General features: G+C 45.2%; 1 protein-coding gene across 3 annotated transcripts in view; it reads left to right on the forward strand.

Annotated features, from left to right (window-relative positions):
* The window catches only part of ANKRD52 (ankyrin repeat domain 52), a 66,812-nt gene extending 55,044 nt beyond the window's left edge, over window positions 1–11,768 (forward strand). For all 3 annotated transcript variants that reach the window (XM_084837078.1, XM_084837077.1, XM_084837079.1), the window contains 7 exons: window positions 253–340; window positions 1,738–1,821; window positions 3,999–4,144; window positions 5,291–5,373; window positions 6,876–6,958; window positions 8,309–8,400; window positions 11,356–11,768. In XM_084837078.1, the coding sequence (XP_084693204.1) occupies window positions 253–340; window positions 1,738–1,821; window positions 3,999–4,144; window positions 5,291–5,373; window positions 6,876–6,958; window positions 8,309–8,400; window positions 11,356–11,600 (821 nt within the window). In that variant the 3' untranslated portion in view covers window positions 11,601–11,768. The remainder of the gene's footprint in view (window positions 1–252; window positions 341–1,737; window positions 1,822–3,998; window positions 4,145–5,290; window positions 5,374–6,875; window positions 6,959–8,308; window positions 8,401–11,355) is intronic.
* Window positions 11,769–13,668: the final 1,900 nt, after the last annotated feature.

A 13,668-nucleotide genomic window follows, 5' to 3' on the forward strand; every position in this document is an offset into this window, starting at 1 on the left:
TTGGCCTGCTGTGACATGTGAATACGGCTTCTGTTACGGCCTGGCTCATTAAAGCAAGCTGCAGAAACTCATGCCCACCAATTTGCCAGTTTATGCCAGTTTATGCCTGTTTTGTTGTTCTTAGAGAGCATCTGAAGGACTTGAAAAATGGTCAAATCGAGCAAAGGTATCTCTTGATTCTGCTCATAATAATATTCATGGAGGTAGAAGGTGATCTGATCATTTCTCCTGCCTCTTCTCTCCTTTTGCCAGGGCATGAAGATTGTCTTGAATTGTTACTTGAACACAATCCATTTGCATACCTAGAAGGAAATCCCTTTACTCCATTGCACTGTGCAGTGTAAGTCACAACTGGCCCTTGGGGTATTGGGGGGGGGGGGGCGAGCGTACATATGCGATGATAAGCGGAGAGCTGAAGCAAAAATAGGGATGGATTTTTGCTTTTGTGATGAGAGGCTGAGCTGCAACCTTTCTACAGAAACTATCTCTCCAAAGGTGCGTCATTCCCCTGGTTCATTTTTTGATTATAAGTTGATGCAGGGGCCATACTGTTACCATATAGCATACTATGCATTCAAAATAAGCCTACAACTACACCACAAATAAACACTTAGCACTACATGCAGTTTGCCGTGCCCCCCACACACACTCCTGAGAGTCACAGTCTCATGAAGCGTGGAGCATTTTTTGACAGAGATCCTTAGCCCTCTCCTATAACTACAGTTTCCAGGGTTCCCTGTCTAGGAGCCACCACAGGTAAACCAGTTTCAAACCAGATTAAATATGGTGTTGGACTATAACTCCCATCATCCCCAGGGCCAGTCATGATGGGAGTAGCAGTCCAGCAGCATCTGGGGACCACAAGTTGGGAAGGCTGCATCTCAGCTGTGGAGCACGTCCCTCTCACCTCTAGCAAGATGACAAGTGAGTGAGGACAATGGTGGTTCTCTCCCAGGACCAGCAAGCTCTACAAGGAATGGACAGCAGGACTGAACAGCAGATCGCTCTAGTTCTTAGCTCTTATTTCATTTGCCCTGCCTGAGAAGAGAGTTGTGGTCAGGATACCAACAGTTTGGTAGGGGCGAACGCTGTGAAGCAGCCATTGCCTGAGTTCTAGAGTAACCTGAGTAATTGTGTCATCTCTGTAGAGTTGTTTGTTTAACTTTATAACCTGCCCCAACCTTAAAGGCTCAGCAGTTAAAAAACTGGTCACATTAAAATACTATTAAAGGTTCTCATCTCTGCTGGATTAACCAGCCCAAACAGGTCTTGAAGTGCTTTTGAACTGATGTTCAAGTTTGGGTTGGAAGATCTTCCAGGGAGAGGGAGATCCATAGTTGGGGGAAGCCACCAAGAAGGCATTTTTTGGTTGGTTTTCAATCTGTATCCTGTCTTTCTGTTCCATGCGTTTCCAGGGCTGCCGTTATGAGACCGCCTCACCCCAAGTCAGACCGTTCACCAGTCCCACTTTGTCCATTCTGACCAGCAGTGGCTCTCTAGGGTCTCAAGTAGACACTCTTCCCCAGCCCTGCTGCCCGCAGTCCCTTGAAGTGGGAACGCCGGGGATTGAGCCTTGGGCCTTCTGCATGCGGAGCATGGCCTCTGCTGCTGAGCCACGCCTTTGTTTGCATGTGATGTACCACGTTCTCAGCTCTCCTCCCTTTTGACACCCTGCAGAAGAAAATAAAACCAAGCCATGCTAACTCATTTGCTTCTCACACTTTCTTCTTTCTGCAGAATTAACAACCAGGATGGCGCTGCTGAAATGCTTGTGGAAGCATTGGGTGCCAAGATTGTTAATAGCAGAGATGCCAAAGGAAGGTGAGTGAGCGTGCAATCCTGTTGATTGCCATTAGTGGACACTTCCAGCTCCACTGTCCCCTCCTGTAACTCATCAGACATTGTTGCCCAGGACATTGTTTGGATGGAAAGCTTCACCTCAAGAAGTGGCATAGAAGCTAGAGGATTTGTTAGCGGGATGGAAATAAGAGCCCCTCACGCTTCCGGTGTAGTACTAGAACACCAGGTCATCCAGTGAAGCTTAATGGTGGGAGAGGCTACTAGTCATGATGGCTATAGGTCACCTCCAGGATCAGAGGCATTATGCCTGTCAATACCAGTTGCTGGGGAGCCATCACCTTCAAGTCCCATGTGTGGGCTTCCCATTGGGGCATCTGGTTAGTCTCTGTGGGAACAAGATGCTGAACTAGGTAGGCCTTTGGTCTAATCCAGCATGACTGCTCTTCTTATGGTGTCAAATGGTACTAAACGTTAAGTTTTAAGGTGCTAATCTAGTGTGCAAGGATCTGAGTTCAGTTCCCTACTTTACTACCAGTTTCTTAAGAGTGGAAGTAAACATTACGAGAGACACGTGGCTGCCCTCAAACACAGCAGCCCTGCATTGTTTCTCCATTCAGTAACATACAGTAAAACAAAACATGAGACATCATGGCACTCCTTTTTCTAGCCCTTTAAGCAGCAGACCTTTAAGTGGAATGGGGTTGGGAAATTGGGAGTGTGAAGGTGTTGCATTATGTATATGCTCAGTGTTACTGATCAGTGGGGGAAAGGTGCAGAACAGCTGTTTCTGGTGGCTGCCACACCTCTTCTGTAATGTCCATCTATCTGTTCAAAATATTTATAGGCTGCCTTAAGGATAAAAAACCCTCTCCAGGCAGCTTGTCTAGCTAGGAGAATAGGCAGTGGGAGAGCACTCAGCTTCTAAAGAAGTGAAATGATGCTGCGACAAGTTGTATTGCTGGCTAGTTACAATGTTCAATGTGACAGCATCTGTCCAATATATATCCTCAGGAGATTTGTAAAGTTACATTTCACACAGTACTCAAAATTGTATAGGATATATGTTAATTGAGTGGGGAATGGTGTTTTCCCAGGGACAAAATGTTGCCATTCAGCTACAGGGAAAATGTGGTATCCTTGTTGTAGAAGAACTCCCATAAGGAAACATGACAGGATCCCTTACAAATGAGTAGGGATATCGGAGAATTTCTCCACAAATCTCCGGGAGGCCGAATGCCAACGCATTCGGCCCCCCGAAATTGGTGGGGAAATTCTCCGACCCCCCCCCCCCCCCGGGATGGGACTTACCTCGTGCGAATGTCCCTCGCGGCGGTGGGTCCTGGTGGCGGCAGCGGCGGCCGGTCTTCCGACCGGCTGCCGCCGCCACCATTTCCAAGTAAAGTTAAAACAAAACAAAACATGATAGGCTACGTAAATCTTTACGTAGCCTATCACGGCTGACTTTGAAGAAGAAGGGGGGGAAAAAGCGCGTACGCAAATGGCGGCGCCCATGGGCGCCGCCATTTGCGTTCCTTATTTGGGAACGGGTAGTCTACGTAAAGATTTACGTAGACTACGGCGAAAATAAGGGCAACGCTATTTGCGTAAAAAAGAAAGAAAAAAAAAGATTTACGTAAATCTTTATGTAGACTACCCGTGCCCAAATAAGGAATGCAAATGGCGGCGCCCATGGGCGCTGCCATTTGCGTACACTCTTTTTTTTTTTTTCCTTCAAAGTCAGCCGTAATAGGCTATGTAAAGATATACGTAGCCTATCACGGCTGACTTTGAAAATCAAGCCGTGATAGGCTACGTAAATCTTTACGTAGCCTATCATTTTTTTTTAACTTTACTTTTTTCTTTCGCGGCCAGGGAGATGGGGCACTCCCCCCCGGCCAGAATTTCGGCGGGGAGGGATGGGGCGCCTCCCCCCCGGCCAGAATTTCGGCGGGGAGGGGCAGGGCGCCTCCCCATCCACCAAGAATTTCGGAGGGAGAAATGGAGCACCTCCCCCCCCTCCGAAAAAAGCTGCGGGACCAGGTAAGGGACTTTCGTCCATCCCTACAAATGAGAGAGAACTGCCATCTTGAGCAAAGAACGAAAGTTCTGAAAAGGTCTTAATTCACAACTATCCCATATAGGAAGGGAGCTGACTTGAAAGCATGTCAGTTCAATCTTAAAGATACTTCTTATTCCAGGACCCCCCTTCACGCTGCTGCCTTTGCAGACAACATCCATGGTTTACAACTGCTTTTGCGCCACCAGGCTGAGGTAGATGCAACTGACCAACTGGGAAGAACCCCTCTCATGATGGCTGCTGAGAATGGCCAGACGGCAGCAGTTGGTGTGTGGTGAATCCTCTGTGTTTATGCCTGTCTCTCCCCCACCTCCCCATCCCCGCTACCAAATTCTATTATTTCCTGACGTCTTCTTACTTAAACTGTGTTAAAAGGCAGAAACCAGGAAAATACCAAAAATGCATCTTTCAAATGTTCAAATAGCCAGACACAGGTCTGAGACTTGTATCTGGCTGCGCTTCCTGCCAAGCCCATTTCTGATTAGTATTCAGCTATTTGTGATCTAAATTATTTATTGCATTTATATCCCACCTTTTTTCCTCTTGCATGGAACCCAAGGCAGCTTACATTATCCTCTCCATTTTATCCTCACAACAACCCTGTGAGGTAGGTTCTGCTGAGAGTCTGTGACTGGCCCAAAGTCACCCGGAGAGCTTCCATGGCCGAGTGGGGACTAGAACCCAGATCTCCCGGCTCCCAGTACAACACTCTCACCACTACACCACACTGGCTCCAATGATGCAGATCTTTAGTAGTTTTTTCCGGCTGGTTTTCTACAGTTTTAAAAATTGTCTTTCATGTGGAGATAATTGCTTCAGGTCCTGTTTAGATGTTGTTTATCTCCCACCCCACTCGCACCAGCTTGAGTTACTTCCTAGGGAGAAATCGGAATGCATTTTGGATTGCATGTGCTCTGTCTCGCATTCTCCTCATCCAGAAATGACCCGAGACATTTTGGTGCGGAATCTGTGATTCTCCAGTTATTGTAGGACTTCAGCTCCCATCAGCCCCAGCCAGCATGGCCAATGGTCAGGGAAGGTTGGAGTTGTAGTCTAACAACAGCTAGAGGTATAGGGTTGTTTCTACCATGGCGCTGGAACTCTGAACTTCTTGCCCTTTAACTGTTGGCGTTCCGGTGAAAGGCAAGGGCCAGATTGTTTCAGAGGAGGCATTTAGAGTCAGCCTCCTTGAGCGTGGAGGGAATTTATCTCCCTTAGTTCTTGGGCTGAGCTTCTCTCCTGGTTGCAGCTCTCCTGCTTATTTGATTTTTCTAGGTTGCCGTTTTTAATTGTTGTGTTAGTCTTTAATGTGGTTAACTGCCTTGAGGGGCCCTTTGATGTGAAAGGCAGGATATAAATATTTTAATAAATAAAGTTGGCCACTTCTCACTTTGCATCTCCACCCATTTTCAGAGTTTCTGCTGTACAGAGCAAAAGCAGATCTAACTGTGCTGGATGTCAACAAGAACACAGCTCTTCACCTGGCCTGCAGTAAGGTATAACACCCACAGAGTAGACCTGCAAGAGACACTTTGAGCAGCTGTCTTCTGTATAGCTGTTAGATTTAATGCTGGAAGGGGTCCTGTACCATTGGGATTGAGAAATGGGGTCCATGGGCAGGACCCAACCATATTTTGCATCTGAAACTAATCCAGATTTTGTTTTCCAAATAAATGATGGAAGTCAGAAAGCGATCAGATCTGATAAGTCATTTCATATTTGAATTTCTGCACAATTTGGATTTCTGTCAGCAGGGGAAATTGTGGGGGCAGAAGATGTATTTGGGTAGGGGATGATAACTGGAGGCCATGAAGTAGGTGAAGAAGCGTGCCCAGTGAGCACCGAATCCTTAAGTAGAAATGTTTGATAATATGTAGATAGTATCTGCACAACCATGAGGATTCAGACTTATTGTTTTTTTAAACGGAAAGCTGAGGCTCTCAGAATCCCAGTCCTGTGCTAAATCCAAGATCCCTTGATGAATTCCTCAGAGGCCATGAGTTTTTTCTGTCTTGCTCTTTCTCCCCCGCTTGCCTTGGATTTGCCATCTTACCTTGGTGCTACAGAGGATTGGATCAGTTCAGGATTTTTTAACTTAATGGCCAAAAGTACAGTGCCATCATTTGGTGGTGCAGGCCAAGTGCTAGGTAGGCAAGGGTTTGCTCGCTCCCGTCTTAGAAAATTGAGAATATCATAAATTGTGTACAGCATACACAAATGCTAAAAAAACTTTAATAGAAGCCACCATCCCTTCTGCTATTCCACTCTTGAGCAATATCTAGTAAATTGCCTCCTCCCAAGATGTGTTCTCCCCACTCCCATGCAGCAAAATGTAGTTTGCGTTTTTCCCACAAGGAGGCAGTGCAGCACAGTTTAAGACAGAAACATTCCTCTTCAAATATATTATGCAGCCCCACTTTTGATGTAATGTGCTGCTCTTCCAAATCATTGACTGGGTTCGAACATAACAGCAGGAAAGCACACTGCTTGCTTCCACTTTTAATTAGCAACTCACAATTGGCTGGGTTGTAGGTTGTGAGTGTGGCATGTGAACCCAGAGTGCTGGCTTGATTAGGGGCTAAACAACCCAGCGGTTAGCTTATGGTTTGTTGTTGGAGACAGCTCATTCCTGCTCGTGCATGGGAAATCACGGGTTAATTAATTAATTAACCCATGATTTGCTGTTACATGTGAACTGGCCCATTGTTATGAGGATCAGAAACATGCATGGGGGCTTGTGTTCTCCTCCTCCCCTCTCCCATGCCAGTTCTCTCCTCTGTTTCTAATTATAGTTTGTCATGACAACCATCACTTGACCATCTTGGGCAACATGGCACACCATAGCTACAGGGAATTTGTGCATGAGAAAAGAAGGGAGGAGAGAACCCACATTATGTTCCTCATCAGAATTAAGCCACAGAGTGGAGTGCAATTTAAGAAAGATACCTGTTTTCAAAAATAAAAATGTTCCTTTAAACAATTTATCTTTTCTTTCCAGGGTCATGAAAAGTGTGCCTTGTTGATCCTGGGGGAAACCCAAGACCTTGGCCTTATCAATGCAACTAACAGTGCTCTGCAGATGTGAGTATTTGCACAGCTGGTGAAAATAAGAAATTATTCTCTCCCTCCCCCCAATCTTCTTTTCTACCAAAAAACACAGTACATATCTTGAAATGGGTCAAGAAAAAGCATCTTGTTAGGTGGCCCTAAAAAAGCAAGTGTCTCCTGCATTTGGGAGTGAACTGTATATTTTAGCTGCTTCCAGTGGAATTAGCGTCGCTAACTAGGAGTAGGACTACCAGGTCAGAGTTTCAGAAATAATGGACATTTGGGAGCCCGGGTATGGTGAAAGAAAGGACATCCATAGTGCGTTCAGTGATTGTGAAAATGAAGGATGTCCATTATGCCCTATGGGGCAATGTTATTTTTTAATGAGGGGCATCTTTTTAAAAAAAGACTTTACACAACCCTAATTAAGGAACAATATAATGCTTCTTCAGTCTTATTTACCAAGATAGAGCTTTACATAGGAAGGAGCATTATTCCAGATCTAACGATTTGTCCGTCTAGCCTAATATTGTTTATTCTAACGGGTAGCAGCCCTCCATGATCTCAGACAGAAGTCTTTCTCCTAACACTTGCCCCCAATCCTTGTTTTCTTAACGGAGGTTATCAGGGATTGAACCTGGGACCTTCTGTACGCTAAATATGGGCTGTACCACCGAGCTGTGATCCCTCCCCAAAGCTTAGGCTTTAGACCAGGGGTGGAGAATGTGTGGCTTTCCAGATGTTGTTAGACTGCAACTCCCATCATCCCTCACCATTGGCTATGCTGGCTGGTGCTGATGGGAGTTGTAGTCCACCACCATCTGGAGGGCCACACATTTCCCCACCCCTGCTTTAGATAGTTGGGTGGTTATAAAGCTTCCCAGAGTTTCTTCTAATTTGTCTGAAATCTATGTTCTAAAGGGGAAGTCTTGGCTGCTCTTATCAGACACTCCTGCTTTTGGAAAATGCTTTGTTGTGAGACAGTTGTAACACATTTATGTATGGGGCAGCTATTGCTAATATTACTCATGATACCAGGTCTCGTGGTTCTTCCAGTATAACAGCCTACAGCAAATTACATTCCCTTTAAAAAAAAAAAAAACTACTGCCATATGCTTCTAAAAATGAATGGGATAAGCATTTGTTGTGAAAAGCAATCTGAGCCATGCTTTCAAGTTTTACTTGGGGTATCTTTGACCCATAGATTAAATTGTCATGTGAAGTTTTTCCTCCTCTGGACAGTAGTTTTAGTTATGTTCTCCTTTTGGAATACGAGTCAGATGAACTTCAAATGCCATCAGTTACAAGAGACAAGTCCTATTTCCCTCTCCCAAGGTTTGTCCAGTAATGCACCCCCTTTCTTTCTCTTCCTGCAACATACAGGCCGCTCCATATTGCAGCTCGCAACGGACTGGCCTCTGTTGTTCAGGCTCTGCTGAGCAGAGGTGCCACTGTGCTTGCTGTGGATGAAGAAGGTGCGTATTCTTCACACCTTGAAGTTCTTCTGGATGGGCGAGGTCAGAGACGGCACAGTGTGACACAGTTCACAGTTCAGAACAGCAGGAAATTATGGGCTGATTAACCTTCAATTTGCTATGCTGCATGCGAGCCACTTCCTCTTTGCATAATCAACTTCAATTCGGCCCAATCTTAGGTTATTGAATGATGTGCGAACCTGGACACTTTGAGTTGTTGGTCGGCTAAACAACCCAAAGTTAACCTACCATTAGTTCTTAGGTTAACTGTGGTTCTTCTTCGTGATCTCTATGCATCATACACAACCCAGCAAATCATGGGTTCATTAACCCAGGATTTGCGGTTTAATTAACCCATGATTTGCTGCTGTTATGTGCAGGCAGGCCCTTTATCTTTTGGTGAAATCTGTTCAGTCTAGAAGAAGTAAGTATCTGGCACATGTCTTATATTTTTCATTTGAAGTGGAATTAGATCATCTTCCACCCATTTCTTATTGTTGTTGTAGTCATTGACTATTATTATCACTACTACTACTACATTTAAATGGATTTTTATTCCACCTTTCAGGGTGTCTACCCTCACAAGATTGCTCTCAACATGGCTACATTCCTAATCTTAGCTGTCATGTTCTTAATCTGGTGGCTGGTAGATCATGGTTTTTTAATAATTATATATTGTTTATACATTGTTACCATTCCGTGTAATCCTGTGAAACTCTACCGATGCTCAAATTCCAACAGAATGCTTCTTCAGCAAGTAAAGGTTTCAAAATATTTGAAAAGCCACACTTTCCTCCCAGTTTGACTTCACTGCGATGTCTCAAGCACACACCACCATTTTTGCAAATCGCACAAGTCCTCTTCAGTGAAAATTGCATGAGGTGGAGAGTGGGAAGTGCTCCCTGGCCCCACCCCCCTCCATGTGTTGGGGCTGGCTGTCCTCTGGAGGGAGCCTGCTGTCCATATCTGCATCGCATGGGAAGCCTGTATAGGCATAGCAGGCTCCCTGCTGCAGAGCGTCAGCCCCAGCGCAGAGAGAGTAGCAGAACTTGGGTGATGGAGGGGGCCAGGCCAGGAAGTGCACTCCTCCGCTCCCCCTCCCATGATTAGAATGAGCTGTTAGGGCTGCAGTCTTGTTCAAAGCTGGATGAGGGATGGCATGAATTGGGTTCTGTTGTCCTTTTCTTTTTTCTTGGGGTCAAACAATTCCTTTACACCAAGGGTGGAGAACCTCAAGCCCAGGGGCCAAATCTGGCCCTCCAGGGCTCCCCAGAAAGCCACACCCCCTTCCCCTGGTACCACCCCTTTCCTCCAGCCACCTATCGTTTGGCGGTGTCCCAGCCTTTGTGCTGTCTTCCCCTATTCTAAAATACCTCGCCTAAGGCTTAGTTACTGGCAATAAGAGCTTTTAGCTAAACTATGCTGGTAGTTTGGGCTTTTGCCCCTCCCCTTTTGCCTTCAGCTCCGCCCACCACTGGAATGCAGCCCCTGAGAGTTTCTCTGATTTGGAATTCAGTTCTTGGACTGAAAAAAGTTCTGCTCCCCTGCTTTACACTCATGCTCTGTGGAAAGTGGGTGGTGGGACAGGAAAGATAACAGATGCTGAGGATGTTCAACAGGCACAATGACTCTCCACCCGCTTTCCCTCAGAATATTAGAGAAATGCTGCTCGTGTGTAGGTGCCTGGGCTTTGTCTCTTAAACAGGAGTTGTGTAAGCAGGAGCGCTGTGAAAATATGTCTGCAGACTTTGGAAAGAGAGGGTAGTGTGAATGGGTTCTCACCACATACATGATGAATTTTATTTGGTGTGCTATACTTGCTTACTGCCTTTCAGCCACAAGCCGCTCCCAGGCTGGAGCAACTTTCACTGTGTAAAATGGCTCTTTCATATGCCATACAATGGCAGCATGAAAGAGCTTAGGGCCAAACTAGTAATGGCAGGAGAGATTCATGATTATTAGGTTCTCCAGTACTGGCGGTGTTTTATTAATTAGCCGCCTTGCACTAAGGATGGGGAAATGATGCTCTGGGGATGTTTAACTCTTTCTTCCCTTGTCCTTCCCTAATCTAAATCACCCCACCCCAAGCTCCTGTTAGTGCTGTGGAGGCCGGGCGGGAAGCAGGTGCAGGACACAAGGGCTACATGGACTAATCTGAGAGACCCGGATTAGCTGTGTGTTCAGCGTATGCAACTTCTGTCAGTATTCTATCAAGATTTCTCAAGACTGACACAAGATTTTCCCAGTTATGTTAACTGCTTGTTTCCAAAATATACAAATGAGCAGGGGCACAAAGTGTTGCCACCTGGCTAGTATTTCACCAGTCTGCCTGGTTTTCCAATCTCAGGGAGGCGGGTTGCCATTCCAGGAGGTGGAGAAAGCTGAATGCACTCTTATAGTGCTGATCTCTTAAAATATAGGGATGGGCTGCAGCTCCCATAATCCCTGATTGCTGGCCATGCTGACTTGGGCTGATGGAAGTTGTAATCCAAAGCATCTGGAGGGCACCGTGTTGCCTGCCCCTGTGCCCTAAGGAGTGGGAAGGGACGCGGAGGCCGGATATTGGCATTCCTTCCACCCACACCCAGCGGATCACCACTCTGCTGGTACTCTTCCTGTAGGAAGGGTGGCCTCTGTGTGCTGTTGAGGTTATGGGAAGAGTGGTCTGGAATGACCTTACATGCCCTCTATGCCCAGCAGATCAACAGAGCTGTGATGTTGCTGTTTTCAGGGCCAGCTGCAATCACACCACTGATTATGTGCTGGTAGAAGGTGGGGCGGGGGGGAGAGGAGAAAAAGGTATTTTTAAAAGGAAATAGTAGCAACCTTGATGCCCCCTCCAGTTCCTGACATAAAGCTGACATGGTCTTCAAGGTGATTGTGGTTTTCAATTCTACCTAGAAAATATGATAGCATGTTTGGTTTATTGGGAATGACCATCTTTTTGTTTTACAGGCCATACCCCAGCCTTGGCTTGCGCCCCCAACAAAGACGTTGCTGACTGCCTGGCACTTATCCTTTCCACCATGAAGCCTTTTCCACCTAAAGACGCCATCAGCCCTTTCAGCTTCAGCCTCCTCAAGAACTGCGGTATTGCTGCCAAGACGGCAGCCTGCAGTGCCCTGCCCAACGGGAACAGCTGCCCCTACACCAAGGATAGGCACAATGCCATCGGCTTAGATGGCTGTTACTCGGAGTAGCTTAAAAACCATGATGGGTGATCTAATATCTTCTATTTATTTAGGAATTCTATAAATATAGGACACTTTAAAGGAGAACAAGACTGGGCTGGGCCTTCCAAAATGGCCTAGGAACCAAAAAAAAAAAAAGAAAGAGGATGTCAGCTTCTGCTTCCTTTCTAGACTTTTGCTTTGACCACTACCATCTCTTGTCATTCAAATGAAATAACAGTAATGTGATTCTCAATGAATTCATAGCTGTCAGATTCTAATTCCTTTAACGATTCTGTTTTATTAATTCTGCTTATAATTAGCCTGTGAACCCTGAAAAATCTGCTTGAGTTCTGCCTTTCTCTGCCCTTCACTAAAGGGTGTGCCCTGTTTCTTCTGAGTCCAGGAGCTTGTTAGATTCTTTAAATGGCCAGTCATTTAAACTCCAGATTTTCTGGCTTGATGCTTTTGAGAAAAATGTGAAGGGCAAACCAAAGTAATTGCATGTGGGGCTCAGCTCTCAATTGGAGTGGCAAACTTGGAGCCTCTTAATATTGACCATTCCAGGCTTTCCATCTGCCTGGCACCCTCTCCTTTTGTGATAACTTTCTCCTGACTGATAACGTTCTTTTTGTGGGCCATGCAGTCTAGGCAGGGAGTGGAAGCCTGAATTTCTTCTCTGTTTTAATTACATTAAGAGTATAATAAACAAGGGACCGCCAAGAAGGGCAGCAGCTCCTGGCAAAGTGCCACTATAACTGCTCCTTCCTTTATGGTAATTTTTGTTTGTTCGTTTGTTCGTCGTTGCATGCCCTTTTTGATTCCAGTGAAAACACTTGAATTGAGAACTACTGTACCTGGGACACTATGATACCTTAGGCAGCTCGTACTCCCTTGTATGCAAAATGGGTGCTGTTGTCCAACTGATGCGGTCCTCTCTGATAACTTGCGTATGCGCTGCTAGAATGATCCCTACCATATCAGGCACTTTAGGGATTTTCTCTTTTCGGAGGCTGATTTTTGTGGGGGGGGGGGGGTGTTACAAAATGTTGGATCCCCAAAGAGAATTTCCTTCGTGGTTCTCCCCCTTTTCTCTGTGTTGTGCAGTGTTTCCACATTAGACAAGTCAGTGTTGCTTTAAAAAAAAAATTATTTATAAAGAAATAAGCATTTATCTTTTTAAAAATAGCAAAAAAGAGCTTTCTGCAAGGAAAACAATGCACTTCAGAACCTTACAATCCTACACTTGTATTTATAATTTTTCCCACTAGAATGCCATCCAGCCAGTTTCATTAGGACGTGTACATGTGTATGTATGTAGATATGTCCATGGGTAGAGTTTGTGTGAGTGCTTGTTTTTATTTTAAAAATTATATTTATTATGCATTTGAGTGTATGCACTGTTTTTCTTTTTGTACTGTAAATTGTATCATGTGTAGAAACTAACAAAAAAACTTACCATATCACAAATACGTTCAAAGCCAAAGATTGGGATGTAGCAATCGGATGAGGGCTGCCAGGGCAAACATTTTTGATCCAACAATCTTTTCCACCTCTTTCCCAGTCCTGCAGCGCTGTGCTGACTCTTGGACTGAGCATATGAGATTTGCAGAATGAATTATTCCAAGATTTTGCATGTTTGGACCAGTGAGCTGTTAGGGCTCGTAACCCTGTGAAACAACTAGTTTTTCTATTCCCAGCCTCCTCTTACAGAATCAGCTAGACTGTTAAGGACAAAATATGAGCCAGCTGTACGCTTGAGCCATTCTGCTTCATGGTACATGTTACACTTTTAAAATGTATATATGAATTACAATTTCTTTAACCAAAAACGTAAACTGAAAGCCAATCCTTTTTTAAAATTTTACACTGACCTTATAATGAAAGTGGACAGCAATGCCATCCATCGCCTTGCTTACCTGGGCACTGCCCAGCTTTCCAAAACAGGAAATCGAAAACCAGCCAGCTTTGGGAGTGTGGTTGGTGGAGAGGACCTTTAAAAAGAGGACCTTAATCCAGATGCAAAGAAAGGCAAAAATAGAATCTGAAAATGAGAAAACCCTTCCCTTCCTTTTGTCACTGTTTAATTTACCAAAGC

Source organism: Heloderma suspectum, chromosome 2 (genome assembly GCF_057233095.1).
Source record: "Heloderma suspectum isolate Gila_16-S chromosome 2, 16-S_ref, whole genome shotgun sequence".
NCBI classification, from domain to species: Eukaryota; Metazoa; Chordata; class Lepidosauria; order Squamata; family Helodermatidae; genus Heloderma; species Heloderma suspectum.